The sequence below is a fragment of the Dermacentor variabilis genome, chromosome 8, assembly GCF_050947875.1.
Source record: "Dermacentor variabilis isolate Ectoservices chromosome 8, ASM5094787v1, whole genome shotgun sequence".
Lineage (NCBI taxonomy): Eukaryota > Metazoa > Arthropoda > Arachnida > Ixodida > Ixodidae > Dermacentor > Dermacentor variabilis.
The window spans coordinates 97764103-97791828 of record NC_134575.1 but is presented as its reverse complement, the minus strand read 5'-3'; the positions used below and the strand labels follow the sequence as shown (position 1 = coordinate 97791828).

Genomic DNA, 27726 nt, shown 5'->3' with positions numbered 1-27726 from the left:
TAACCTGACAGCCCCCTATTTGAAGGGAAACCCTGAAACACAAGGTTCACATTAATCTGGACAAGCACCAGCACTCTTTTAACAATGTCTCCGTGCAAATAGACACAGAGTTTATGTAAGGAAGCTAAGTAATCATGAATTAGAGCTTCCACAGCTCAGGAAGGCGAAGGGAGAACTGGCTTTAATTGATATCTGTAACACTTAGCACAAGATAGCTACATGATCATAGCATAATGCCAAGTTGCAAAATAAACAAAATGGAAAACCATCTGCAAGCCTTATCACTTTCCTAAATTGGGTCAGAAGGCCTGATTTATTCCGCCTTTCTTCTAGTTCACTTTTAAATTGTGCTACTGTAAAGCTACGCTTTACCCGAACAGGAGGGCATATTTATTTATTTATTTATTTACATGTACCTTACAGGCCTTCGAGAAGGCATAGTGTAAGGGAGGAAATACGGTAACATATTAGTATGGAATCAGGAAAGAAATCAACATCAGCATAATGAAAGGAGTACGCACAGAACATGGAAAAGTAATACATTAGCAAATACAATATGTTGAGCAATAACAATTAATGGTAAACAACAACATAATAGCACAATAACATTGTAAACATTTTTGCATGTTATACAGTAGTAATATTGTGAAAAAATTGGGAGCACTGAAATTCTCTAACATTGTAGAAAAAATGCAAGAAAAATTACAAAAGACATGACGTGTTTAGACGGTTGAAACGGCATATTGATTGGTTAGCAGATTGCGAAATGCAGTGTGTTTAGATTCGCATGCAATGGTATCTGGTAGTGCGTTCCATAAACGGACCGCACGGGGCAAAGCTGAAAAATTAAAAGCGTGTGTGTTGCCATAAATTCGGGTGTAGCTGAACTGATTGTTTAGTCGTTGTGACGTCAGGGATGCTTTTTTCAGGTTTGATAAGGTTAGGCCAACTGTGTGAACAAATCTATGAAATAATAATAGAAGGGAAATATCACAGCGAGTAGTTGGTGGTTGCAACGAAAGATAGATTTTTATTTGGGTTACTTGCTCTTTTATTTTGGTTATTATTTTTTTTTAATAGGTTACTTGCTCTGGCAAGCTGGCCAATATTGCCGCCTCCATACACACCTGGCTGTTCAGTGAAAGCTGTCCCATATATGGCTGCAGGTTCTTGGAGTCCTGAGCTATGAGAAATACCATCCGCTTCTCACAGCTACTGGCTATGTGGTCTTTTCCTCCGCAGTTGTAATACACAACGATCTTCCGCGCCTCCAACGTGTGTACACCATCAGCGGGGGCATCTTCGTTTGTTCTCCTACTTTAGGTGCGTCACCCTCTTTCTCTTGCTGTGTGCTGGGGGAATTTGAAGTCTCCGGTTTAAAATGCCTACAGAAATACTTGTCACCCTTTGGCTTCCGGGAACCATATCCTGCTTTGTCACTTGTTTCTGATTGTCACGACTTACTCCGGAAACTTCGGAGCGTGCGGTAATGGCTGGCGAGTTCTGCTGCTCTCTGTTTTTGCCCTTCGAAGTCGGTTTGAAATGCTAGACAGAAGGGTCTAAAGAAATCCTTCTTAGCCCTATCGTAGTCTCGCACTTTGTCCTCAGACAAGCAGTTCATGAAACATCAATACTGAACATCATTAGTGCTGGTAATCTCTTGGTCCACAAGTCCCGGCTGACACCCTCTTTCTCAGTAAAACTTCATTTGGGCCTAGTTGGTGCATAATTCTGAACTTAAACTTACAGCGCGAACAGCCAAGACGGACCACAACAGGAAGATACGACACTCTTTCAAAACCGGCGAGGAATATAACTATATCCTCCTCTACCATGAAAGTGTGGAGCTGGAATCGCGCTATTTGCCATCTAAGTATCTGACTTTTCTGCTCAAGCTCTTCCAATCCAAGAACATGCCATTGTGCTGCCTCCTGCACACGCCTCTGGTGTGTTTCTGCTTCAAGTTTGCATCTTTTTGCCTCTTCATGTTCGCACCTCTCTGCTTCACTCTTGTGCCTTTCGGCTTCTTCATGCTGACGCCTCACACGCCTCTTCTTCTTCATATTTGCACCTCTTTCGCCTCTCTCCTGCTTCACGCTTGCACCTCTTGCACTCCTCTGCCATTTGCTTTCTTTCAACAATGGTTTCCCAAGCCTCTTCAGCTTCCTGGACTGTCACATCTTCTGCGTTCATGACGTCGAGAACTGCTTCTTGTGTTGTTGCGGAGCTGGCGAGAATGCCCAACTCATTGCAAATTAGAAGGAGGTCCTGCGCTTTGAATTTCTCCATGGCGAATTTGTTAGCCTTCAAAATGCACCCTTCCATAAAACTGCAATTCGCTATTTAAGGAAGGTGAATTCCCAAAGCAGTGCCTACCAGAAAACACAAACATACTCTCCTAGCATCTGCTTACTTGTACTAGTGAGAGCGTTGGTGACATGAAGAGCAAACATCAGGCCATAGCTAGCCCATCCTTATCACTATTAGGAGACTGCAGAATTTCTTGTTCTTCGTGCTCTCTTTTTTACAAAATAATTTTCCTTGCCTCACCAGCCTCCTCCCAACTCCTCTCCTCATTCTGCAAAAGCTCTAATTGCTACCTTTTGCCTTTCGCAGGGCCAACCGAAATGCTCATCTGCTCATGACTTTCAAGGAGTTCTTGGATTTGCAACTTCTCCATGCTCACAAAGCACCCTGTGTTTCTTCCCCACTAGCAATCAGCCCACGAGACACTATATTCTTGGTGTATGTAATAAAATAAGTAACAACACCAAACACAATTATGGATTGCCTGCGCTATGAGTCTGGCGAAAAGAGAAGCAAACACGTAACACTCACCACACCAATGTAGTCAATGCCGATCGATCTCATAAGCTGCCTGCCTGTATTGGAAGGTCGGTTCCGTTATGGTGCCGTGCCAGGTGCCGAGAGAAAGAAGGGTTCCGAGCGACAGTAACAAGAACAAGAAAAGGTTTTATATTCAGAAGTACATGGTTGAGTTTTATACACAGGGCTCTTAACTTTCATAGCGCACTACATGCTAGAGTGTGTATGTCCGAGCTTCTTCCTTCTCGCATCCGTCCCAGTCCACCTTTTATGCCGTTTATTTCCCTCTTTCCCTCTTCAAGGGATTTCACAGGACAATCACAAACGCCTTACCATTCACCACCTCCTGCTCCCAACATTGCTCAATACGAGGCGGCTTACACATGGCAAACTGAAGCGGCCATTGATGCCTTTCCCGGTACTTCTCGACAATGACCCTCTCATCAATCAGTGACCTCTGCGTGATGGTCAGGAGAGGGTGACAATGTTATCTTGAAGGGAGCTGTCATTTCTGGATGCTCGAAAGCCAAAGATCTGGAACATGACTACTTGTCTGTAAGACTCGTGATGCTGATTGAGCTTCCTTGAGTGAACAATGAGGTGGGATCAGCACATGTGATTGCCGCATGTCTGCAGGTGAATCATCCTTTGTTCTGACCGATTGTCGAGTACAACAGCAGCAAGTTGGTGATTATAAGGGTTGCCGAACAAGTTCTGCAGCTTTTGTTTAGGTGTATCTCAACTGGTGAGCTCGTCTGCACGTGTCCTAAGCCATACTTGAGCTGTGCAATCTACCGAGGTAAAATACTATGTTGGCAAGCATGACAGTTGAGTCACACTGGTTATTGGTGCTGACGCGATGGTACAGGCTGATCCAGTCATCGACGTCTTCCCCATCTTTCTCCAAGATTATGCCAAGATCACGTGGAGTGGAGAGTGCGATGTGGCTCGTTGGAGTAGCAGCAGGTGTCGGAGACGATTGAGTCGAGCTGTCATCTCCGGGAGCCGTGACGGAAGGCTCTATGTACCATCCACTGCGAGCCCCATGATGAGGACAGGGCATGTCTACCTCCACCAAATATGTTACATGGGAAGTCACAGACAATAAGCTACACACAAGTTTATTTACAAAATGAATATGCTGCACTTTGCCAAAAGACAACAGCCCATACTAGTAGTCTCTAGTTATTGTCGTCATCTTCACAGTGCTGGCCTCTTTATCGTAACTATTGGTGCGTAACAATATTGATGATTCTGAAAACTGGGAGTTCTGTGATCGTGAAGGTTGTATCCAGTGGGCATGCCTATCAATGGAAAAAGTGTTAGGGACCCCTTTTTCACCATCAACTACTGTTTCAAAAAGGCGGGCTTTATGCACTAGAGCAAAACCCCCATGGTAGTGATGGCATCATGGTGGAAGCTGCTAACATAACCGAGCCCTGGGAGCACGTCACTGTTTCTAGCCTCTATGTTGCTTTCTAGCCTCTCTATATTTAAAAAAAAAAAAATCTGGTAAGTGGTAATGCAAGCCCATCTGTTTCATGAATAAACAGTGCATGTTTACCTGCAGAAAATATGTTTGGTCACTTTATTGTCACTCTGAAAAAGTTGAGATAACTTTTCTGCAAAATTTGTTAGTCTGAAGATTTTAAATCTACAGTAAAAATATTCAACACTGAGGGCTCACATTTGGGGGAAAAATACTCTCGATGGTTTAAGAGGAAGATAATTGGTGGTGCATCGATTCTTTTGAGATGATTGGCAACTTTGTCATTAGCAGTCCGATGATTGGTGCACGATTGTTGATTCTATGTTAAGTAGTAATATGAAAAGTGTTCACACCTGTGACCCAATTTGGCGTCAACGTGGTTCAATAAAGAGCAGCACGTACAGAGTGCGGCTGCAAAGCACCTGAACAAGGCGTACGTGAGTGCCGAATTAGAACATATCTATTTCGGTGTATCACTATTTTATTCTTATAAGTAGTTATGCAACCCATCTGTATCTGTACCGAAAAATAAACAATGCATGCTTTTCTACGAAAAATATTAATTGCCACTTTATAGTGACTCTGAAAAAAATGTAACTTTTTTTGCAATATAGGTCAGTCTGACGATGTTAAACCTGCAATAAAAACGAACTCAACGGTGGGGGGGTCGCACTTGGAGAAAAAGAAGTAGGCCCTAATGGGGTTAAGAAGAAGCAAATTGGTAGTGGATCCATTCTTTTGAGATGATTGGTGACTTTAATGTCGTGAGCAATCGTGATTGGCACACAATAATTGGTTACGGTAGTGGTAGGGGTGGTGTTGGTAGTGGTGTCAAAGAGTTTCATTCAATACTGGCACATGCACAGTGACTCAACTTGGCATCAAAGTGTAGAGAAGCATGTACAGTCGTCAACAGATTGAAATGGACCACGGCATAGGCGGCCAGAGCCGGAGCAGCTGCAGGGCCGCATCTTGGCGCTGCTATCGTGCGCTCACGATGAGAGTACCCAGTGTGATGTCAAACTTACTCTCTGCATCCTTGTTTTCATGCTGGCGCTTGTCATGCTTAATAAATTTCAAGTGCGGCGTTCGGCCTTTCTGCTACTGACGGTCGGGACGAAGGGACGCGGTAATGCCAGTAGTTTCGCCTGCAGTAGAATGGCAGTAGATTCGTGAGTAGTTCAGCACTTTGCACTGTCGGGCAGTAGTGGATGGCCGCAAGTCATCTAAGCGCCGCAGTGTGAAGGAACCAGAACTCGATGTTCTTTTTCCTTTTCTTCTTTTCTTTTTGTCGGCGATTTTCAGTTGCAGACACAATAAAATGAAGCATAATTCGGTTCAAGAACGCAGACCAGTGCCAACTAGTGGAAAGGGCAGCTGGTATTGAGACGTCTGCTCTCGCATCCGCGTTCTTTCTAGCTCGCAGTTTCTCCAAACCTTTAGCGTCACCTTAGCACTCTTTATTCATAGAGAACAATGCGAGATGATGCCGCTGTAACTGCAATGTCTGATGCGCTGCTGGAATAGGTTGTCGGGGGTGCGATTGTTCTCCAAGCCCAGCTTGCGCTGCAGCTTGCGGTTGGCACCTTAAAGGGATCCTCACCAGGCCTCATAGCAAATTTTTGTTATATGCTGGAAGTTGTTACGTGTCCTCTAGGGAGCATTCTGCCGCAGAAAATTTTCAAGTCGGCTCATTAATAGCCGAGATAGAAATATTTCAGTGCCACAAACCCATGATTTCTGCAGGCGGGCTTTACTCCCAAGCAAGACAGTCTCTCTACTCACCCTGTCTAGTCTCCACATGCAAAATTCCTTCCCTGCATTCTCCCATACCGGACCTCGAGGATTGCGTGATGCATACGTTTTTCTCACTTTTCTTTTCACTGCTATGCACTTCCGTGACAACATCGTGCGCGAGCTGTTCTCTCGTTCGTGAAGCGCACAAATTTTCCGCGCTGTGTGCAGGGAAACCGTACTAGTGGCATAATTAAGTGTTATGCTAATACTGAGGCAGAACAAGTGGATCGCAGGGAATGATTACACGCTGGAACACAGTAGAACATGGCACAGTTTTGGTACCTGCGCACGTGACCGCACGACCGTGGGAACAAGCAGACAAAGCGGAAGTACCTCTCTCTTGTTTCGGTGCAAAGTAAAACAAAAACACGTAGAGATTCCGCTTGTGTGTTTTATTATTTCTCTAAATTTCAATTCGTCAATTCCAGCAACAGATCACACAAATAACAGATGGTGCCTTTAATAATTCCCAAGGTTACGCGTCGCCACGAGCTACATCACAGTGCAGACACGACTACGTAGGTGCAGGGACGGGAGTATATCATCCTCCGGCTTGGAGCGTGGCGGCTACGAGAAGGAAAAACAGTGTTCCGTTTGAAATTTCGGATCTTTCCGCGGTACATGGCAATGAAATACTTTGCAGACACTATTGTTGTCACATACTGTATGCTCTGCGCTTGTCAGCTCTAAATGGCCAGACCTGGTGAGGGGCCCTTTAACCCTTTATTGACGAGTGTTGCCTACAGGCAACATACCAAAAAAGAATTTTTTTTCTTACTGAGTTTAAGTATTGAGTATGAAGTTTCTAGCTAAATGTTTTTGGCCAAGACTGAATGACAGGCAGCAAGCGTCATTTGTTGGTTTAGAGCAGGAACACTGGACGAAGAAGTTGAAGTTTGGCACGCGACTCACTGTCTTGTGCAACCAAGGTCAGAGGAGACAGGCCGATGCAACATATGCAGCTGAAGTGGTGTCACACATCCGATATAAAGCAACTCAAATGTGCGCCTATGGTTCACATATGATGAGAGCTGTTGATACATATTGAAAATGAAGCCTTAGGTGGCTTGGGGTGAAGCGCACTTCCAGTTTCCTGTCTGGGGTTTGCCCTTTATTGCTAAAAAATTCTGCAAAATATTTTTAATTTTTGTTGATTATGCTTATTCTTGATGTGTTTTGCATATTTAGATAGAAGAATAAAAACTTTTTCTCATTATTTATATGTCTCGTCATTAAAGGGTTAAGCAAGAAAATTTATCTCACTGATTTTTCCAGCAAAATCAAAAGTTGCCTCCATCCATCATCTACTTACAGTGAAAAAAGTTTCCAGTTCATCCTGACTCGGAAAATGTCCAGCGACCCGATCGAGCCAATGTTTGGCTTTCTGCGCCGCATTGCCGGGTACAATGACATGTTGGACGTAAAGAGTGCAGCATGTGTCCTGGAAAAAATGCTGAAGACCAGAATCGTGTCAGCTTCAAGTGAAAGCAATGTTAAGAGCTTGACCACATTCTCATCGCAGCATCTTATTCTTATTCAACAGGAATTGCATGGTGCGGCAAGCACCTTTGATGAGGTCCTAAACATGGCAGCGCAGGGGTTAAAAAACTGCCTTTCAGCGCGACCATTTGTCTCACCCCTCAGATCGCCAGCGTGGCCATGATTGGCAGATACATCGTGCGTGCGGCGAGTGAGCACATTCCCTGTGCAGGCCGTATAGCGTTCCTACGCCGAGCAAAAAGCAGCACTCCTAAGCATGGGCCCATCGCTCATCGAGACTGTGGTGGCCTGTTTTATCGATCTCGGGAACTGCTGAATCTGCTCATAGGTTTTCGGAGATTCGTGAAATGTGTGCTTCCTCATTGGAGGCCCGTCGCGAAGCCCTTGAACTTTATGCACAGAGGATTGTCCAAGAGCCCATGAGCCTACCAGTGATGAGCTGTGGAAACACCGACACTGACCACCGCAAAGAGCTGCTGCTGCTTCTAAGTTCCAGGAAGTTTATGAGGCCGCTTTTTAAAAATTTTGCTCAAGGAGTGTCTGACAGGAATGCTGCCGCCAAACTGCCTGAAAGGAAAGCCCCTGTCAGAAAAAGTTCTCAAGTTATAGTAGAAATTTCTTCAAGGAAATGATTGTCGCGATCTTGTCGTGCATCCCTGAAGCATAATTTGTGAGTAATGGAAACAAAGCCTCCCGACTGCTGAAATACCTCTTCTCTACCTTTGCCTCCTCCTTTCCCTACTTTCCTCTTTCCTCCACAGTTGACATATCGATAAAGTGCAATACTTCAAACAGCTGAAGCAAGGTGCACTGATCATGTTCTGCAGCAAAGGTGAAGTGGACGAGTCGATGAACAGCGCCGAGCTGGATGCCTGCGGGATGTAGTCATTGGACAGTGGTGTGGAGACTTTTGATGAATCGTGGTCGTCATTGTCGAAGAGTAACGAGCCGGGATGCTTGAGGAGACAGCTGCTTGAGCATCATGTCAGCATTCCTCTCATGACTGACTTCATTGTGGCTAAAGACGAGTATGTCATCCATGAGCTTGATGACTCCTGTTAGTCCGATCAAGATTTCGGACTTGCAGTTTCTGCAGTATTTTGGTGTTGATGTTATGCCGATCGAATGGGCGACTTGTGAAGCGCAAGATGCCCAGTTGGCAACATGAATGTCGTCAGCTCTAGGCATGGCGGGCAGAGAGGGATTTTGGTGGGAGCCTGAATATGCATTGTCTTCAAACAACTGTTGCCTCACCTAGCTGTTAAGACGCCCTTTTCTTTCCCTGCGCCAGTACATACTTCAGTGTGTTCCATTTACATAACAAAATTTCTTGGTTCTTGAATCAAATGTCTTGTTTGGTTCTTCTTCAAGTTTTTTGTGTTAATTCATAGCAGTGCCTTAACACAAAATAACGTAACAGTACTGAGAGTGTGTTCGACGCGTCGAAGCTGCCTGTTGATTTCGTGTCCCATTCATGTTCAGTCAGAAAGAAAGGTATTTAATGTGTAAGATTCAAAAAATATACTTGCTAAGGTGTGCCTCACAGTCTTCTCGGCAATGGTCAACTTAAGGAGCCTGCCAGCCCTGAGCTGCGGTCACCATGGTTGCAGCAACCACTACTTCAGACCGGCTCAGCAATGCTAAAGGTGATCGAAAAAAAAAAAAAGGAATCAGCAGGAATTTTGAGCATACCTTTCTTCACCATTAATTTTTTTAACACTAACTAATCCTGACAAAATTTTATCTTTTTGAAAAGCTGCCAAATTAATGTAATGCTCAAAACTTCAAAACTCATTGCACGACATTGTCGAAAGATGGCCGAATGCTTATAAAAATGCTAGAAACGAGTTGCGTCAATGGAAACCATAAAGGTTCTGTTATGTCGTAATACTCACAAAAATTAAAGTAAGCATGTGATATCATTCACAGTAGAATATTTCTAATAGCTTCAAAGAAAAATTTTGTGACGAAGCAGGCGTGTGCTCTACATCGCGCCTCCAGTGCATGTTACAAGCATACAAGCAACCGCCTGCACAACCTGTAGCCAGATGCACCGCTGCACCGACACAGTGTTGCCAACAGCATCACTCCGGCTCCAGCAGTACAGTTGGGAGCATGACTACGGGGTGATCTGCTTGCATTTTGTGTTGGCAAACCTCTAATGGCAAAACAAGCGTCGTCCAAGGCATAATTTTGTTTAGAGGAGGCATTGGTCAGTGCTACACAGATACCGAGGCTGACACAAGTGGATCACAGAGCATGACCACATGCTGGAACAGGCTAGAAAATTATATATATAGTTTCATTGTGTTCACTTTCAACTGAACGATGTGGGAATAAGCAGACAAAACAGAAATACAGTCGAACCTACTTATAACAATATTGATTCAAGTGCCACAAAAAATCCATTGTTATAACCGGGTTCCACGAAAAAGGGGAATGGCATAGCGGTTCCGAGAAAAATATAATAACGCGAAGGTCAGTTCTCCTCCCCGCCACCTTCCTCCATCTGCCTTCTGATTGTGTTGACTCGATCAACTGTTTAACTCTGCTTCCTGCGCACTTCGATCGCATGTTGTTAAGAAGCCGCGACTGTCGGCGTTCAAGAACGCCACTGGTATAACAACTGCAAAGAAGAGACAAGAGCGGCAAATGACATACGAGCTCCACCGAGGCATCCTTTTGGTGGCCCCAAGAGGCGCCTTTTAAGATATGCGGGAAGGCTGCTATGGCAACATCTCAGCTTGAGAAATCCAGAAGAAATGCTGGAGCGATATCGCCACAGGCATCTCGCCACATACCTCCCCACTGCCTTGCTTGAAAAAAACCGCATGTCCGTCAGCCTTGCTCGCTTTATGCGAAGTTTGCCGACACCCTTCTGCAAGGCATTTAGGTGCCCCATGTAGGCAAGCGGAAGGTCCCTCGCAAAAACAGGCTCATGAGGGACAATCATATGCGGGACCTCCTGCGGGGACAGTGTTGACGCAGCCTCCCCTACTCCGTCATCGCTGCCGTCGGTATCTGATGCAAGCATGTTTGCGACGATCGCCTCATTGGTTAGAAGCACTTTGTTTCCAAATTTATAGCAGTGCGCTTTCTTTTCACCGGCAATGTCGTGCATTGCTGATGATGAGTGGGCTGATCAGCCATCTTCCGTTTCGGTGGCATGTCAAACTAGGCTGAGAAACAATGTGGCCAGGAATGACTTCGATGCAACGAACAAAGACAAGCACGAGCGACTTAATCCGTTAGCAGGATTGTGCAGAATGAGGGCCAGAGATTAAAGGACCAACTGTGAGGGCCGAGCGAGCAGTCTAGGAGCAGCGCCGGCAGCATTGTCAGCACAGTTGGCACGGTCCAGTCATGTTTCGGAGGGTGGCGCAGCGCAGATATATGGGCACAGTTCGTTCGTGTTCGGAGTGGTGGAAATGTGACTGAAGGAATGTGCGCGACGCTGGTGTGCATCTCTCATGGAGAGAAGCACTGGGCGGCTTGCATTTCATCTTTCCTTCTTTCTTTTGAAGGATTTCGCATTACATTACCTTTTGGTATGGACGCCCAGCAGCCATACTTCATCGTTATAAATGATAATGCGTCATGAGGACATTGAATTAAGCAGGTTATTTCCCCATAGAAAACTTACAAAAGTGTATGGTGCAGCTGCTTTTCGTTGTTATAACCGATATATTGTTGAAACCGGCATAGTTATAAAAAGGGTTCGACTGTACATCTCTCTTGCTGTGGTGCAAAGTAAAACAAACAGCAGACATTCGGTCTGCATGTTATATTATTTCTCTAAACTTTAATTCGTCTCTTGAGACAACAGATTACACATATAACACATGTTGCCTTGAATAATTCTTGAAGGGTCACATGTCACTATGAGCAACATCACACCATACACATATACGTAGGCGCTTTTATTGATATAAGTCATCCCCTCATTTTGGAGCGCTGGCCCGTGAGGAAAAGAGTGAACGGTGTTAAGTTCGAAATTTTAGCTGTTTCCGCGGTGTGTAGTGATGTAATTTTGGCATCCTTAATTATGAGTCCGCATTGTGTGCACTGTGCTTGTCAGCTTAAAATGGCCAGACCTTGAGGGGGCCTTTAATGCGAAAATGGGGGGAAATTGTGTGGGGGAACAGGTGACTGGCAACTATGTCATGAACTCTAGAATTAGAAGATGAGAGATGTGGCAGACTTCATGGAAATAAATTGCCTCTGAGTTATGAATACCTTCTTCCGGAAGCGGAATAATAGGAAGTGGGCCTGGAAAAGTCGTAATGTGGAAACAAGAAATGAAATAGATTTTATACTTTGTGCCGACCCTAGCATAGTGCAAGTTGTAGAAGTATGAGGTCGGGTAAATAGTAGTGATCATAAGTTAGAGAGGTCTAGGATTGTTGTCAATTTAAAAAGAGAAAGAACAAATTAGTTGGGAGGGAGCAGGCCAGCCAACCTAGACACAGTCGGGGTAAAAGTAGATGACAAGACAGGGGTAATTGGAGATCACTGGGAGATGCTGCTCATTGAACAGTGGTACATACCGAGTACATGCCGAGTACCACGTACCCAGTGACTCTACTTAGCATCCAAGAAGTTTGTTGAATAGCAGCACATGCCCATTCTTAGATGCTGAGCGACCGAAGTTGGGCCGGCAGTTAGTTTTGAACCCAGTTCCCAGGGACAGCACAGCGACCAAATGCTCTACCCATTTGATCATATTCTACACACAAACACATGTTGGCAGGAAAGAGGTTATGTGCCGTCATACATACATACGTACAGACCTACCACTAAATGGGTAAAGTTCTTAAAGAAGGCTGTTGCATTGAAAATGAACTTTGGACCAGCAATGTAATGTGTAGGGCAGGTAACCGACGGCCTATCAGGGTTACTGAATTGTTATCAATCGAACTGACATGCAATCCTGGACAGCAGACAGGTAGTGTGAGGACATAGAAAATTTGCAAGCACGGGATGGTATTGTCACGTAGTAGTGACGGTGAGGAAAGCAGCAGTACTAAAAATAAGGAAACTAGCATTTTATTGGGTCAACTTGTGCCCTCAAAAAACACGTTATACTCAGAGAACAGCGACAGTGGCAAACACAGTTTGCGATCGGTGAAAATCTGAACAGCGGGTAAAGCACGTCGGCTTTTATCGATCAGTTGTCGAATGTTCCAGAGTAGCCGCTGGGACCCGCGTGCCTTTCCACAATGTTCTACACCATTTGTGTTGTGCATACATGCACTCAGCTTACGCAAGGTTCGGCGACAACAGACAGCAGATAGAAGCATCGATAACATTTTGAAAACTTCCGATAAATGTAGACGCGTCCTGCGCTGAGCGATAACACTTTGTAGACGGTAAAAGCGCTCACCCGTAAAAGATAAACGAGGTCATGTGTCAGTATCATCTGGCACAAGACATGGGGTGACAGGAGATCCTACATTTGACATTAAATAGGCTGATTGCAATGAGCTTAGGATGGTCCAATAACTTCTAATTAGTTGGACTACACCAATAGCTTTAAAATGCATGAGATGAAAAATTCTCTCAAGTATGCTCCGCTGTCATAAGCCTTTCACAAAAAGAGGTTGCCCTGCTTTCGAGTATCCAATGTGGATTGTCCTTTGTATCCCTTTAGAAATACTGAACAGGAAGGGTTATTTTGTGTTCCTCGGCTATGCATAGTGAAGTGCTCCTGTATTTATTCTATTGTATTTACCTCTTGTTCTTGATGCCATAACATGACTGCAGTTGGCTCACTTATTTTCTGCAGGCCTCACAAATGCGATGAGCCTAGCTGAAAGCATCACTGCCAAAATGGCATGCCATGCCCCTTCAAAGATCGGTGGTCAGGTCGAGGTTGGCATGCAGTGCAGCTTGTCTCTCGCTGACAAGTCTGTTGGGTGCTCGTTGAAACCAGGGAGCGAGTCTAGGAGCGTGCAGACTATGGAGGCTGTGGAGCAGTTAAGCTCCACCTCAGGTGGGCAATGACCGGCACTTTTTTTACATTTGCCTGCTTATACGAGTGTGGTAAATGACCAAGTCTGCCTAGCTTGGCACGACTTGCTCAAGTGTGTGTGATGTTCTGTCGCTGAGGATAAATTAGCAGGTATTTTATTGTTGCCTGCATAGTGATTGAGGCAAAAGGCAAAAATACTGCCCTACTGAGCACATTGAAGTACCTTAGATGGCAGAGCTTAATCCAGAGCCGTCTTGTCCTGGTGTTGTGGCCCTTACATTGGTCCACGATAATGTTACACCGAGTGAGTCTTTTAGTTATGTATAGATCGGTGTATGAGTGTAAGAACATGATTATAGATCAATGGAGAATGTAAGTTGGCCTCTGGATTTGATGTGAATAAAATTAAAACATAATGCAGTCAACTATAAAACATACCTTGTTTTATCAATACGCTCATTGATTGAGCGAGCTGAATATGGCACGGGAACTGTAAGGATTCTTGTCCTGGGACAGGTTTTGGTGATGACATCCCAGAGCACATCATCGGCGATGACTAATCGGGACTACGCATGCGCAACGCTGCCCTCAGGCAATGAGCTGCATGCACTGGGCTCCTGAGGTGCACGCCAGCAGTCGCTTCAGACAACCCGTACGCGTCTTTACGTGAATTCTGGTTTTGGTCTTCTCCCGTCGATAGCAGCTTCGGGGTTTTTTTTTACCGTGTTTACAGACTGCAGTGGCCGATGGGACCTCTTTGGTGCCAACAGTTTGTCCCAGCGGATAGTTATTCTTCCTCAGCACTCTTGTTACAATGTGCTGTCCACCTTTGCTGATGCGAAAAGTGAAGCGTTTTCCCTTTGATAAATGAGGCACTAATGAGCAATTCAAATGCCTTTGCAATGAATTGAATCTGCTGTCATCAGGAGAACTCGTCCACGGTGCTCACTAGAGAATTCCATCACAGTGTCTTCAATTTCACTGTCAACAAGGTAGCCGTTGCACAACAAAACTTCCAGTGAAAATCGACAGTGGCTCTCTATTTTCTATTCATGTGAACCTTTCACCCATTTTATCACATTGTTTTCAAATGCATTTATAAAGCCCTGACATGTTATTTTTGCAGAACTCATGTTTGGACAAAGTTTGCAAATTTGGCATGTTTCCCACAATAATGACAAAAACTATGATCCTTTCTCCACTTTGACAACTGCAAACAAGAAAAATTTATTTTGTTTCACAGTATACTACATGACAGACACAGGAAGATCGTGCTAGTTATTTTGCGACAACTGACCAAAACCTAACCTGTCCTTGGTAATTCAGGTGCGTGCAGTTGCAGCGTAAGATTAGCAGAATGGTTTACAACATGTTTAATAACAGAAAGTCGAATTCGAATATGTTTTTTTTTTTCACAGCATAGTAATGATACAATCCCCGAGTGATTTTTTGGGACACCCTATTTTCTGGGCCGGCGGGAATATTTTAACTTTGCAGTATTATTGCCAATTTGCTCCATATAGTTATGTATAATAATAACGAAAATTTTGAATGTTTCGAACTGTTCTCGTTTAATTTTTCTGAATTTTTCTCACAATCGCAAGTTTGACACTACCGAAAATGCAAATAAAATCGCTGTCATTTTGTTTTTCTGCAGCCTCAAAGCAGCGTTGCACACACCTCGCATGCCAATTCGGAGCTACCATTTCAGGTACAGCCTCAATAGGCACCACTTGATGCACTCTCCCACGTGCCTTTGTGCTCTCATTGCTGTCGGCACTCGTCAGTCGCATATGGCCAGTGGTACTCTTTGTATCGCCACTCATGTACATTGTGGTTTTCTTCAGCTGCATAATGTGATGCTAGGCTTAGTCACTTCAACAACCGATTGTCTTCCGTGGTTTCATCGCCAGTTGTTAACAATGGTGCCGACAGTGGCTTCGTCATCCGCCGCCGCCTTCCGACAAAGGCTTTGAAGTGAGGAAATCATAGCATAGTGACGATGGAAAAGAAGGCCACCATTATCAGGAAAGTGCAAAGGGGCTTGTTGCAAAAGAGGTAAAGATTTTGGAAGCCGCTGAGAAATCGTCCCGATCTCGACAGAAGAATGTCAGCCACAGTGCCCACCCAAAACTTGAAACTATCCTAACGTGACTGAAAGCCATGATCGCCATGCAAGTGCTGGTGTCCGGTGATGTTTGAAATCAAAAGGCAGAAGCCGTAGCGCTTTATATGAACATTGAGGATTTTCAACTTAGTGATGGCTGGGTCCAAAATGTTAAGGGGCCCCTCACCAGTTGTTGCCATTTTGCGCCGACAAGCACCGTGTATACAATGCGTGCTAGCGATGGTGTCTGCTAAGTATTACATCGCTATGTGCCATGGAAAGGGCTGAAATTTCAAGCCAAATGCCGTTCGCTCTTCTTCTTGCGAGCTTTGTGCTCCCAGCTGGAGAGTTGACATATTTCTCACAAGTGCACCTAAGTACATTGCGCTGCTGTAACGTCACGCATAGTGACGCATGACTCTGTCTGGTCTATGGCGAATTCGTCAGAGAAAGGCGCTCAAGAAAATGACAGGCCAGTGAGTGAGTTAGTGTGGACACTCAAGCAGGGTGGCTCCGTAGTCGCGCCTGGGGTACTCAACTGCACTCGCGACGAAAAGCAGCCAGCGAGCGGGAACAGAACATTTTGGTGCTAGTAGGCACCTGTTTCACGCGCGTCTCAAAGAGTTGAGCAAACCCAAAACTGGCACGGCTAGGACTAGGGTACACCTCTAGGCGGTCGACGTGACGAAAGGGCTTTCCAAAGAAGGGATTGCTCCTGGTGGCCAAAAGCAGAGTGTACGTACCTCATGCTGTAGGTGTCATCTGCGTTGAGGGAAATTAAGTCCGTGGCCAGGGGATCAAGCAGGAACAAGGGCTGAAAAGGGGTCTGCAGTGATGACATGCTGAAACCATGTTGAGTGACAGTTATATGGAGGTGGGTTTGCACAAGGCTCACCCACCGAGCGATGGTCAGGGAAGGGCACGGCACTTCTCCACTCTGCAACGCACAAAAGCACTTGGGCAAGGTTCATCGAGTCTGACATGGCGCAGAGAAGGCTCCAGAATCAGATCGCCAACGAGCATAGGTTTATTCAACCAAGACACAGCACAGTGTGACAGTCGCGGCACTTATGGGAAAAGGCTCACCGCAAGACCGATCGACTAAGCGTGCCCGCTGCACTAGGGCTAACTGCGAAGCGGCCCACGAAGTGCGAAAACGAAAGAATTGCAGGAGCAAAGGTCCTTGTAACCACCTAGGTGCAGGCCTGTGAGCATCTGCCGCGGCAATGAAGCGCTCAGCGAAAGAGAGCTCGGGTGGAGAGGATCCCGGGGCCCGCCACTCGGGAGGCGAATTGGGGCGCATCTTGGTGACACTGGCTCACGTGGTGATTCGACCCTGGGAGGGATAAGCACAGTTTGTGCAAGAAATTAGCTTCGGCACGCTAGTTGTGTCAGCCATGTTGTCGTTATGGTGGCATTTCCCGGAGATCAAGCTAAACACAGCGCAGGAGTTGGGGGACAAGGCACAGGAAGGCACCTCAATTCCCACACCATGCAACGTCCGGGGAACAGATGTCAGTGAGCAGCCAAATGCTACAACCCAAGTTAGCCCATGATTCATACACACCTGCGCACTTGCCTTACATTGTGCGAAGGGTGTGGCAGATTCAGAGCCTCTCCAGTGGCCATCATGCTACCACCCTTGATCCTCCCACCACCGCCACCGCAGTGAGGAGAGCGAACAACACTGGCGAAGCAGTGTTCGGAACCACAAGCATGGGTGCAACTTATCGACGACAGAGTCAAGGCCGCCTAAGACCATTCACAACCACAAAAAGGACACAAGCTGCTACAAACACCGTCGCATGAATGACTACGTTACCACTGAAAAAGACCGCTGCTAGCAGCCACCCCAGTTTCGAACAGACCTGCGTGAGCCAAAAGGCTCACCTTCATCGACGAGCAGAGATATTTTCCGTGAACTACACCACACAGTCCACTACCGCCGAAGGCACCCAATGACTCAACATTAGATGACTTAAGTTCGATCGAAAGTGCTGCGACACAGTCATGATGTACAGCAGATCGCCATGCTTGTGTATCAGCGAACGCCTTCCTGGCGCCTAAGTCAAGAACAAGAACGACATGGACGAACTGCTATTGATGAACTCATCCAAAAAGAAAAAGAAACAAACCCCTCTGTCAACTCTGCGGCTGCTTGGACATTGTCAGGTGATTCCTGGGTTTCCCTTCCAGCCTGGTGGGATACAAGTAGCAACTGTAGTCGCTGCTGCAACGAGCGTGTTAGCCTGCTGCAGACTCAGAAAGTGACAAAGTGATCAGGTACAACTTGCACCGATTCGACTGCTGGCAGCTGAAGAACTCCGTAAGGACAATGTGCTTAAAGGAGTCGCCAAGAAAACCTGAACAATGCCAATGACTTCCTCATCCACAGCTAACTGAAGGACACCAAATAGAAGGAGCATTGTCATAATCGACCGACTCGTCGATTTCCTCGCACGTAGCAGCGTGTTGTGAACAGAAGAAAGGTGACAGAGCCATGCGTACAGGTCAGGCAGTACGAGGTTCCATTTATTGCTTCTAAAACATTGATGATAATTACTGTGCGGTATTTTAAAAAATTTAGATACTGTTCGTTTCGGCTTTTGTTTACAGGCACATGCTCTGAAAGCATCGGAGTTTCCGTTAGAAAAAACCAAGTGCAACACATGGCGAGAAAGAAGGCAAAGCGTGCAGTGTGTGGGGGCTCCCTCAAGGTAGAGGAGGCGCCAGGTGAAAACAGGGAGGAAGTCGCGTCAATCGCCAGACATTGTGATGTCGATGCTGGGCTCAAGAAAATCGAGGATTTGCAGCATGAGCTTGTGAAACAGGTCAAAGAGCTCAAAAATTAGCTAACTATGGAGCGCGATGCATGGAAGGCGGTCGAAAAAAGACCTTAAGCAGCCGAAGAAAAGCTGAACAGGGTGGCCATAGTGAACGAGAATGGATGGATAGATGCATACTACAAGCGTCCCCTTTGGAACTTGATGGTGGGTTGTGCCATCAAGCTCATATATTGCCTCATGTCCTACTTATGCTAAAAAAAGAAAAGAAAGGTATGAGAAAAACACCTTGATGAATTCCCATAACCAAATTTGTGAACCACTATTGTGAACTTTGTTTCCTTATGCGTCCGTTGTTTGTAGTTTCCCTACTTCCACCAATCTTCCAATCGCCTCTTACTAATCTCTATTGCAGACATGTTTCCTTTTCCCCAGCTCTCTCTCAAACCAATAGCTTCAAGGAGGCCAACGGTGCCTAAATCGACTGCTGGGCAGATATCTTCATATTCTCATAAAACATGCTCCATCGTTTCCTTAGCTTTGCCACGGCAAGCACATGCTTATTCTTCCTTCTTATATCTCGCTTTATAAGTGCGTATTCTAAGGCATCCTGAGCTCACTTCGAAAAGTAATGAGCTTCTTTATCATAAATTGTTTCTTTCCTAATTTGTTTTCTTTATCTTTAGTAGTGACTCATAGCAGGTTTCCTTTCTATTGCCGCCACCCATGAGATTATCTTGTGTCTCTGACTTTCCGCTTGACGCTTTTTGTTGCCACGTTGCTCACCCTACAGGTTGCATACTTGCTGGTAAGCTTCCTAGTTCTTTTCCTCCAATGTGAATCAATGTTTTTCCTGTACATATACCTGAACGCTCTCTCAGCCCATTTACTTTCTTCCATATTCCTCAGCCGCTCTTCAGAATGAATTTTACTGTGATCTACCCTCACTTCAAATCTTGTGCAGCCCATATCATCCTGCACAGCTTAATTTATAGGCTTCCTGTTGTGGGGATGCGCGACTCTCGCGCGACCCCTGATATCTTGTTTTCCCCCATCTCCTGCAATCCTGCTTCGCCGCGTGGCCTGCGTGACGCCCGCGGCGGTCGATGTGGTTGAAGCACAGTGCGGGAGAGGGCGCGAGTGTTGCGCTGCTAACGCCGCCTGTAGCCGGGGTTACTTGGGCGCCGGGAGACAAGGCGCTTCCTCTTTCCCGGCGGATCGGCGAACAGCGTGGACGTCCCGCGCGCGCGCGCCGACCCATGCTTTTGCGAGACCACCTCGCGTGGCCTGCCTTCGAACGTGCCACCGTTCGCGTGACCATACGCGCGAACGACCAGGCGTTGGGATCCAGCATGCGGCGAACATATTCACTCGCTGTCCGGTCGCGGCGAGTCGGACTTCCTAGATTTGTCGCGCGCCCATTGGCATGTTTTGTGGATAGCAACTCGGCTAGCAGACGTTGATTTATGAAAGGTGCAATAAATGCCCTTGTGATTGTTTGCACTACTGTGTTGTCGTTCTTTTGTCCCAAGAGCGCGGAGGAAAATCCCACACTGTGAGTGCCCAATGCGAGGCGTCCCGCTGACCTTTGGTTGCCATCGAGTCCTGATTGTACCCCTGATTTCTAGCAAACAACCAAATTTCCAAATGTAAGTCTTCGAACCGTTACACCTTTCCACATACCCCACCGCACCTCGTACCTATTGTATCCCCATTGCGCTCTGTGTTTCATTATGACCGCAATTGTCTTCCCCTGTATTCTTTTTTTTCTGTAGTTCCATGTATGATATTCTTCTTTTAGCCATATACCAAGGTATTTATATTCTGTTACCCGAGATATATCCTGGCTCTGTATTGTCAGTGTCTGTGCGCTGTTTTCATTGAATGCCATAACACTTGATTTTTTTTAACGATAAATTTCAGACCAAGATTCTCGCCATCCTGTCCACAAATATTAGGTGGACGTTGCATATCACTTTGCATATTAGCTAGCCACACAATGTCATCTGCATAAAACAAACCTGGAAGCTTCTGTTCTACTACTGTACCTGCGTGTTTGTATGAGAGATTAAACCCAATATTACTTCCTTCCAGCGTCCTTTCCGTCGTCGCCATACATCATAAACAGCAGTGGGGACAAAGGACACCCCTGCCTCAGACCCTTGTTGATATCAACTTTATCCTCGCTCCTCATCTCTTCCAATTCAACACAAACTGTATCTTCTAGGTAAAGTTTTCTCAAAAGCTGTATACAATCATCACGTAAGTCTTCCTCTTACAGAATATCTAGCAAAATGTTGCTGTCTGTAAAATGTTGCATGTGCTCCTGTAGTGTCTAAAAAAGCTGCATATATTGGTTTACTTTCTACTCTGAATATTTCAATAGAGTGAGTAAGGCCAAAAAATCATCATCCAGGTGCCTGCCTTTTGTAAAGCCATCCTGATGCTCTCCCAAAACGCCATTATTCTCTGCCCATTGTTGCAGCTTTAATTTAATTGCCTGCATTGTTAACCTTTATATTACCGATGTAATGGTTAACGGTCTGTGTGAGTGAATTCTAACTTTCTGCCCCTTACCACTATAAATTATATTTATTCCACTTTGTCGCCAACTGTCTGGCATTCGTCTATCCTTCGGACATTTTTCTACTCCTTTCAACAGAGCTTCCTTACTTTTTGGATCTAGTTTATTAATCAGCCTAACGGGAACTTCGTCTAGCCCTGTGGATGTCCGCTTGGGAATTTTCTCTTCGTTTTTCTTGCAGTTGAAATGTGTGAGCACCAGCTGCTTCTCCATCTGGTTCTCTTTCATGCCGTTTCTTTCCTCAAGTAAAATCTCATCATTGCCTTGAAAAGATTCGGTTGTTATATTCTGGATGTAATTTATTGCTGTTTCCTCGTTCAGTTTTACTTCCGTCTTCATCTAGGATATGTTGTATTGTTCCAGACATCCTGCCGAATAAGTTTATGTGGTTCTAAAGTTTTCTAAGTGCAGCCTTCTTTTTCTCACGTATTTCTGACAACTAATGTTCACTTTCAGCTTTTATCTTTGCTTGAACCAGTATTTGAGCCATAGAATTTTTCTCCTGGTATATTTCCCATTTTCTGGCTACTTCATCCTGCCTCAACTGTGCTTTCCTTTTATTGCCTGTGCTCTCGGATTGCTTTCTGTTGTTCGACGCTCACTTCTCGGATCTCCCTGTTCCACCAGGTTTTGGGTCTCTTTTTTCCTCTCCAACAAACATGTTGCTTCTCTTTCCACATTTCTGTCGTTACTACACTTAGAAGCTCACTATAGTATATCCAGTTTTTGCTTGACCATTTGCGCAGTTCTTCCTCGACTCTTGTAACTCTATTTGTTATTTGTTCAGCGTTAAAAATTAGGCGTGGCCATTTTCTGCTCCTTGCTCTCTTTCGCAACTACATATCCCAGTTTCAATATTCCCGCAGGGGCATCTGCGTCAGCAGGCGTTTGGTGTGTTGCGACACCACGTATGCGAACACACGAGGGTTGGACCCTCCCGCATGTAGCCGTACACGGTTTAGCCATGCTCAGGGAAAGGGGGATCCTGGAGGTTGAGCCGATGCCGGGTGTTCGGACCTTTAAGGCCCCCTGGCAGAGGCAACACACCTCTTTCGCCTCTGCTTCACATAGACGGCACCCCCGGACTGGCCCACCCGCGGTAAATCAGCAGTCGCCTTTTCCTTTCTCTCTCTCTTTTTAAACTTTCCTGTCATCTTCTCTGTTCCATTTACTTCCTTTCTCCACGGCGGGAAGGGTTAAGTTTGTGCGGCTATCCTACCTTGGGTATTTATGTTTGGTTATAGTGACGGCGTACAGCTGGCATCGTGCAGGCTTGAACACAAGCTCTGTCGCGTCCCCTCGTTAAGCTCCCTGGTGGGCAGTTAGCACTGTTGCCGAACAAATACATTTTCTTATGGCAACACAAACTTCTGTCTATGATCAGCGTCTTAAAAGTTGCCGCACCGTTCCAGTTCTCTTTTCAGAGCAACGCCCAATCATTTCCCAAGTACTATGTTGTCCACAGCGAAAACAACATACCAGTAAGAAAGGTCTCCCCATTCCTAGAGGCCAAGTGTCTAAAAGACAAAATCGGACCTACGTACAATGTCTCAAAAATGTCTAGCAGGGACTTCCTCCTAGAACTAAATGACAAAGATCAAACGCGAACGCTCTCGGCACTTACTAGTATTGGCGACGCGACAGGGACAATTTCACCACACAGAACACTAAATACAAGCAGGGGTGTGATATCAGTGGAAGACTTTATTGTCTTGAGCGATGAGCAACTGCTGGAAGGTTTCCAAGAACAAAACGTTACCAAAGTACAAAAAATTGTCATCCTTAGAGACGACCAAGAAATCCCGATAAAACATGTTATGCTTACCTTTGGAACAATTGTAATGCCTACCGTGCTGGATGCAGGGTACGTAATAGTAAATGTCAGACCATATATCCCGAACCCCAGATGGTTCAAGTGCCAAAGGTTCGGACATGCTTCAAATGCATGCCGAGGCCAAACAACCTGTGCTAAATGCAGCTCCAATGATCACCAATCTGGCAACTGCACTTGTTCCCTACATTGCATTAACTGCAAAGGAGACCATCCAGCTTACTCAGTCTTGCCCTTGCTGGAAAAAGGAAAAAGAATTGCACTAAAGGAAAAAGAATTGCACTAACCGTGAAAGAAAAAAATCTCGTTCTTTGAAGCCAGAAAGCGATTATCGTACCTTTTGCGACGTGGTTATGCCAATGTGATGAAAGTGGGGACAGCGTCACAGAGGCCTCCGAAGTCCTCCGAGCCCATGCACAGTGGTCCCATAGTGACCCCTCCCACCCCCGTGGTGGAAGCAACCAATGCTGCTCCATCATCGTCAAAGGGCCTGCAGACACTAGTTCCACAGGGCCATAAAATCAAACGAACCCCAAGGCCCGAGACACATGTTTCGGCGCCTAACTCTCGGTCCTCTAGCGCTTCAGAGAGAGTGATGGAGTTCGACCCAAGAATCCTGGTGTCATCAACGCCGAAGGACAAGCGCTCTCTCGAGCACCTAAACAGGGACAAAGTCCCAATAACCACTCTAAATCAGAAAGCGATAACCTAAAGGTTGTCGTTCGTTTGTGTCGGCCTTCTTTAGATCCATCTTACGTAACATCTTTATCTCCTATTCACTCGGAATGCCATTTCTTACCTTTAAATTTCATAATGTCTTTCATTATGAACTTGAATTGCACAGGTGCCTTACATAACTTAGATGACATCAAAGACCTGTTATTTAACTTCTCTCCTGTAACCTTATGCTTACTGGAAACAAACCTAGGCAAAAAACAAAAATATTTAAAAAAGTTTCACTGTTGTATGGCGCTACAGTACTCAGGTGAACCGGCTTTCGGGTGGTCTAGCCATTGTTCTGCAGGGCGGTATTGCAGCTAGAGAAGTTCCCATTAACAGTCACATAGAAGCCGTTGTTGTCGCCGTTATAGCTCACAAAACCATCACCATTTGTTCACTGTATATACTGCTTTACACCCATTTTACTACTAAACATTTAGAAAATTTAACAGGTCAATTACTGGAGCCATTTATTTTAGTAGGGGACTTTTAATGCTCACTGTACTCTTTGGGGCAGTATCAAAACTGACCAAAGAGGGCAGCTGCGAACACTTTTACGTCTCCAGCTCAGCAAACTACTCAAATGCATTCTAAAAATATAAAGATTCGGCGGAGAAACAGAGACTGCCCAATACAGGTTCTTCAAATGTAATTTATAATAACGCCCTCACATTTCAAGAATTGAACAGAGTTCTCTTTGCCGGTAAGAAAATGGCAACAGGTTTTGACCACATCCACTACACAATGCTGGCACACCTATCTCAAGCATCAGTAGAAACACTTCTTAAATTTTTCAGCAAAATATGGGAATTTGGAGTAATGCCTACAGATTGAAAAAAATGCAGTAGTAGTGCCTTTTTTGAAATGAGGTAAACCCGCAATATCCCAAGCAGCTACAGACCCATTGCACTAACAAGTTGTCTAGCTAAACCCTACAAGAGTATCATAAACATAAGACTCGCATTCATCCTTGAATCAAGAACCCTAATAGACATGCACCACTGCGAATACAGAAAGGGCTGCTCAAGAACTGACCACGTCGTACGACTAGAACATGAAGTGCGTAATAGGTTTCTACGCAAACAACACTGTCTCGCAGTTTTCTTCGATTTAGAAAAAGTGTTTGATACCACGTAGCGGTATGGAATTTTAAGAGACCTGGGGGACTTGGGAGTTCATGGCAGAATGCTAAACTGTGTCTGATTTTATGACAAATAGAAGATTTCAGGTGCGTCTCGGCACAATACTTTCATGCACATTTACATAGGCAGATGGCATTCCACAGTGTTGCATTCTGAGCACGACACTCTTCATACTCAAAATGAAGTCTGCTAATAAGATCATCCCATCCTCTTTTATGCACTCAATATATGTCGATGACTTGCAAGTGGCTTGCCGTGCCTCAAATCTACTCACTTGTGAAAGACAACTACAAATAATGATAAATAAAGTCACACAATGGGCTAACAAAAATAGATTCCGTTTTTCAGCAGACAAAACTGTTACAGTTCTCTTCTCCCAGAAGCGAAGGTTACACTGCAATCCAGTTCTCACATCGGATGGTACAACGTTAACAGTCAAAGAAGACCACACATTTTTAAGCATAACGTTTGACACAAAGCTGAACATAGGAAGCCCACACTAACACAACTAAAATTCAAGCAAATAAAGCACTAACTATCCTCAAGGTGTTATCGCACAAGCACTGGGGTTCTGACCAAACTTGTCAACTACACATATGCCGGTCCCTTATACGTAGCATCCTCGACTATGGTATTGTGGTTTATGGTGCAGCTAGGCAGTCATACATCAAGCGACTTGATCCAGTTCACAATCTCGGCCTACGACTGGCAAGCGGTGCCTACAGAACATCGCCTGTCCCAAGTTTGTGCCGTATTTACTCGCATAATGACTGCACTTGCGTAATTATCGCACCCCGAACTTGTTGCAGCGATATGCCGTGTGCTAAGTCTAGCTAATGATGATGGCACTTATTTTCTGTCGAGTGCTACACGAACGACGCTTGAAGACTTATGAAGCGGTCTGCACGCACCCAACATTCTTAAGCAGATGCCCCATATCATTCCTTTCATCACTTTCCGCACTTCTATGGAAGAAAAGGCTACAACCGAACATGCCTGAGCTTTATTATTTGTAGGCATCATAATGGTTTTGGTCAAAAACACCAAGATAAAAGGCACCTTTCAATTCTTCTCGTCTGCACTCGTGGGCACGCAACAAATCGCGAGCGGCAACGATAGTGGCCACGTTTGCACTGATACGTTAGAAGTCTACCCTATTCATATGCTGACACTTTTAGCACAGCTAAGATATTCACCCACCCTTAGCAGAAACCTACCTTATTAGGATAGCAGTGAAGACAAATGCTGCAGTTTCCGCAGCATGCCTGCCATGGGTTTCTGTCAGCTAAGCGCGCCCATCTCTATTTCTGTCCACTCAAAGCGGACATGGCTGTGTTATTGTCGCAAACTTGCCGGTATTAACGATATTATTCATTACTGATAAGGAAGAAACTGTTTCAATGCACGTAATGTACTTAAGAGAAGAAAAATAATTGCGTTCGACGCGTTCGGCTTGCTCCGGCGGCCGCCATTTTTGTTTTGATGTCCCGCACTGACAGCGGCAGCCACCTGCTTGTTGACCCGTTGTTATCCCGCAGCAAATGCGGGATGAAAAAAGAAAATGTTTCTTTTCACGGGACATTTAACCTGCATAATGTTCGCGCCCATGAATTTGCGTCAAAGTTTTTGACAAAAAAGTGTGATGATTATGCGAGTAAATACGGTACGTTGACTGCAATAAGCATTCCTTACAGCACTGCAGAGCGCTCTTACACTTTCCTATGTACTGAGAATTTGGGCATCACCACAACATATATGCTACAGCATCGTAACACAGTGAAAATTACGGGTACTATACAGAAACCAACCCAACACGGTTCGGCCACTTGTCTTACGACGCGAAGAACACTGTCAGGCTTATATGTTCCTCATAAGGTCCTGCAGGTTGCTGAAAGGCCACCAAGATTGCCCCCATGGTACAACTTTTCACAGCTATGTGACTGGACACTAACACATTTAAAGAAAAAGGATGTTCCATAAGAACACATAATGTAAGAGTTCCGAGCTATTCAAGAAAAATATTAAAGTTACACAGAATGTTACACTGATGGGTCTAAAACACGACAATACGTAGGTGTTGGAATACTAACAAAAATTTGGAAAATAGCATTCGGATAAATAATCTTTCTTCTGTCTTTACTGCTGAAGATTATGCGATATGGATGGCAGTAAAAAAATTTACCGCCGACAAGCAGATGAATGCTATCATATATACCGATTCGCTGAGCACACTCAGAGCTCTAAACCTTAACTCCGTGTCTGAACCCCTGCTTCGCGATATCCTAAACATTATGGCATATAATAAATACGGAAGAACCATACGATTCTCCTGGGTCCAAAGCCATGTTGGGATACCAAGGAATGAAGCAGGAGATAGCTGCACATTCAATGCAGCACAAGAAGGCATAAGACAAACAACACTTCCACACACAGACAGTATCCAAGCGATTCATAAGGCCCTGGCATCAATGTGGCAACTAGAATGGGACTTTTGCATAAATAACAAGTTACAGACAATAAAACCCTTGCTTGGCGAGTAGAAGTCATGCAGTCACCAGCAACGCTTCTATGAGGTGATCCTATGCAGACTCCGAATTGGGCATACACGTCTGACGCACAATTTTCTACTTCAAAACGAAAACCCGCTAACTTGCGAGAAGTGCCGTGAACCACATGCAGTAATGCACATTATTATGACATGTCCACATACTGAAACACAGAGATGGAAGCTTTTACAGAATCTCAATAACTTACACATACCTTTACATCCCGCCTCAATATTTGGAGATGATCCACTAGTGCCTTTCACTGATTTGTTGAGCTTTTTAGAAGAAACCTGTTTTTGCACAGACTGTAATGTAATGCAGCTTTCGTTGCTTGAGCATTTGATTTCTTAATATTATTACGATATCATCGAGCGATGCTGAAGGGACGAGCCGCCGCGAGAACGACGACGAAGTGGGTCTGTGCCCTTCG

General features: G+C 45.1%; 1 protein-coding gene and 1 long non-coding RNA gene across 5 annotated transcripts in view; one reads left to right on the top strand and one right to left on the bottom strand.

Moving 5' to 3' along the window:
* The window catches only part of LOC142590437 (uncharacterized), a 162148-nt gene that overhangs the window by 7952 nt on the left and 126470 nt on the right, over nt 1–27726 (top strand). Inside the window, exon 3 of one of the 4 annotated variants that reach the window (XR_012830124.1) lies at nt 1081–1214. The exons of 2 other annotated variants lie outside the window; for them this stretch is intronic. Coding sequence is in view for 1 of the 2 variants with exons in the window: in XM_075702545.1 (XP_075558660.1) it covers nt 13398–13604 (207 nt within the window). In the remaining variant the exon portion in view is untranslated. Of the gene's footprint in view, nt 1–1080; nt 1215–13397; nt 13605–27726 lie in introns of those variants that run through there. One more of the 4 variants, XM_075702545.1, reaches the window with a different exon arrangement.
* On the bottom strand, nt 6467–16528 carry LOC142590451 (uncharacterized). The gene is made up of 3 exons (XR_012830151.1): nt 16434–16528; nt 7425–7565; nt 6467–6679 (listed from the first exon to the last, which is right to left on the bottom strand). It is a non-coding gene; the product is annotated as an uncharacterized LOC142590451 (long non-coding RNA).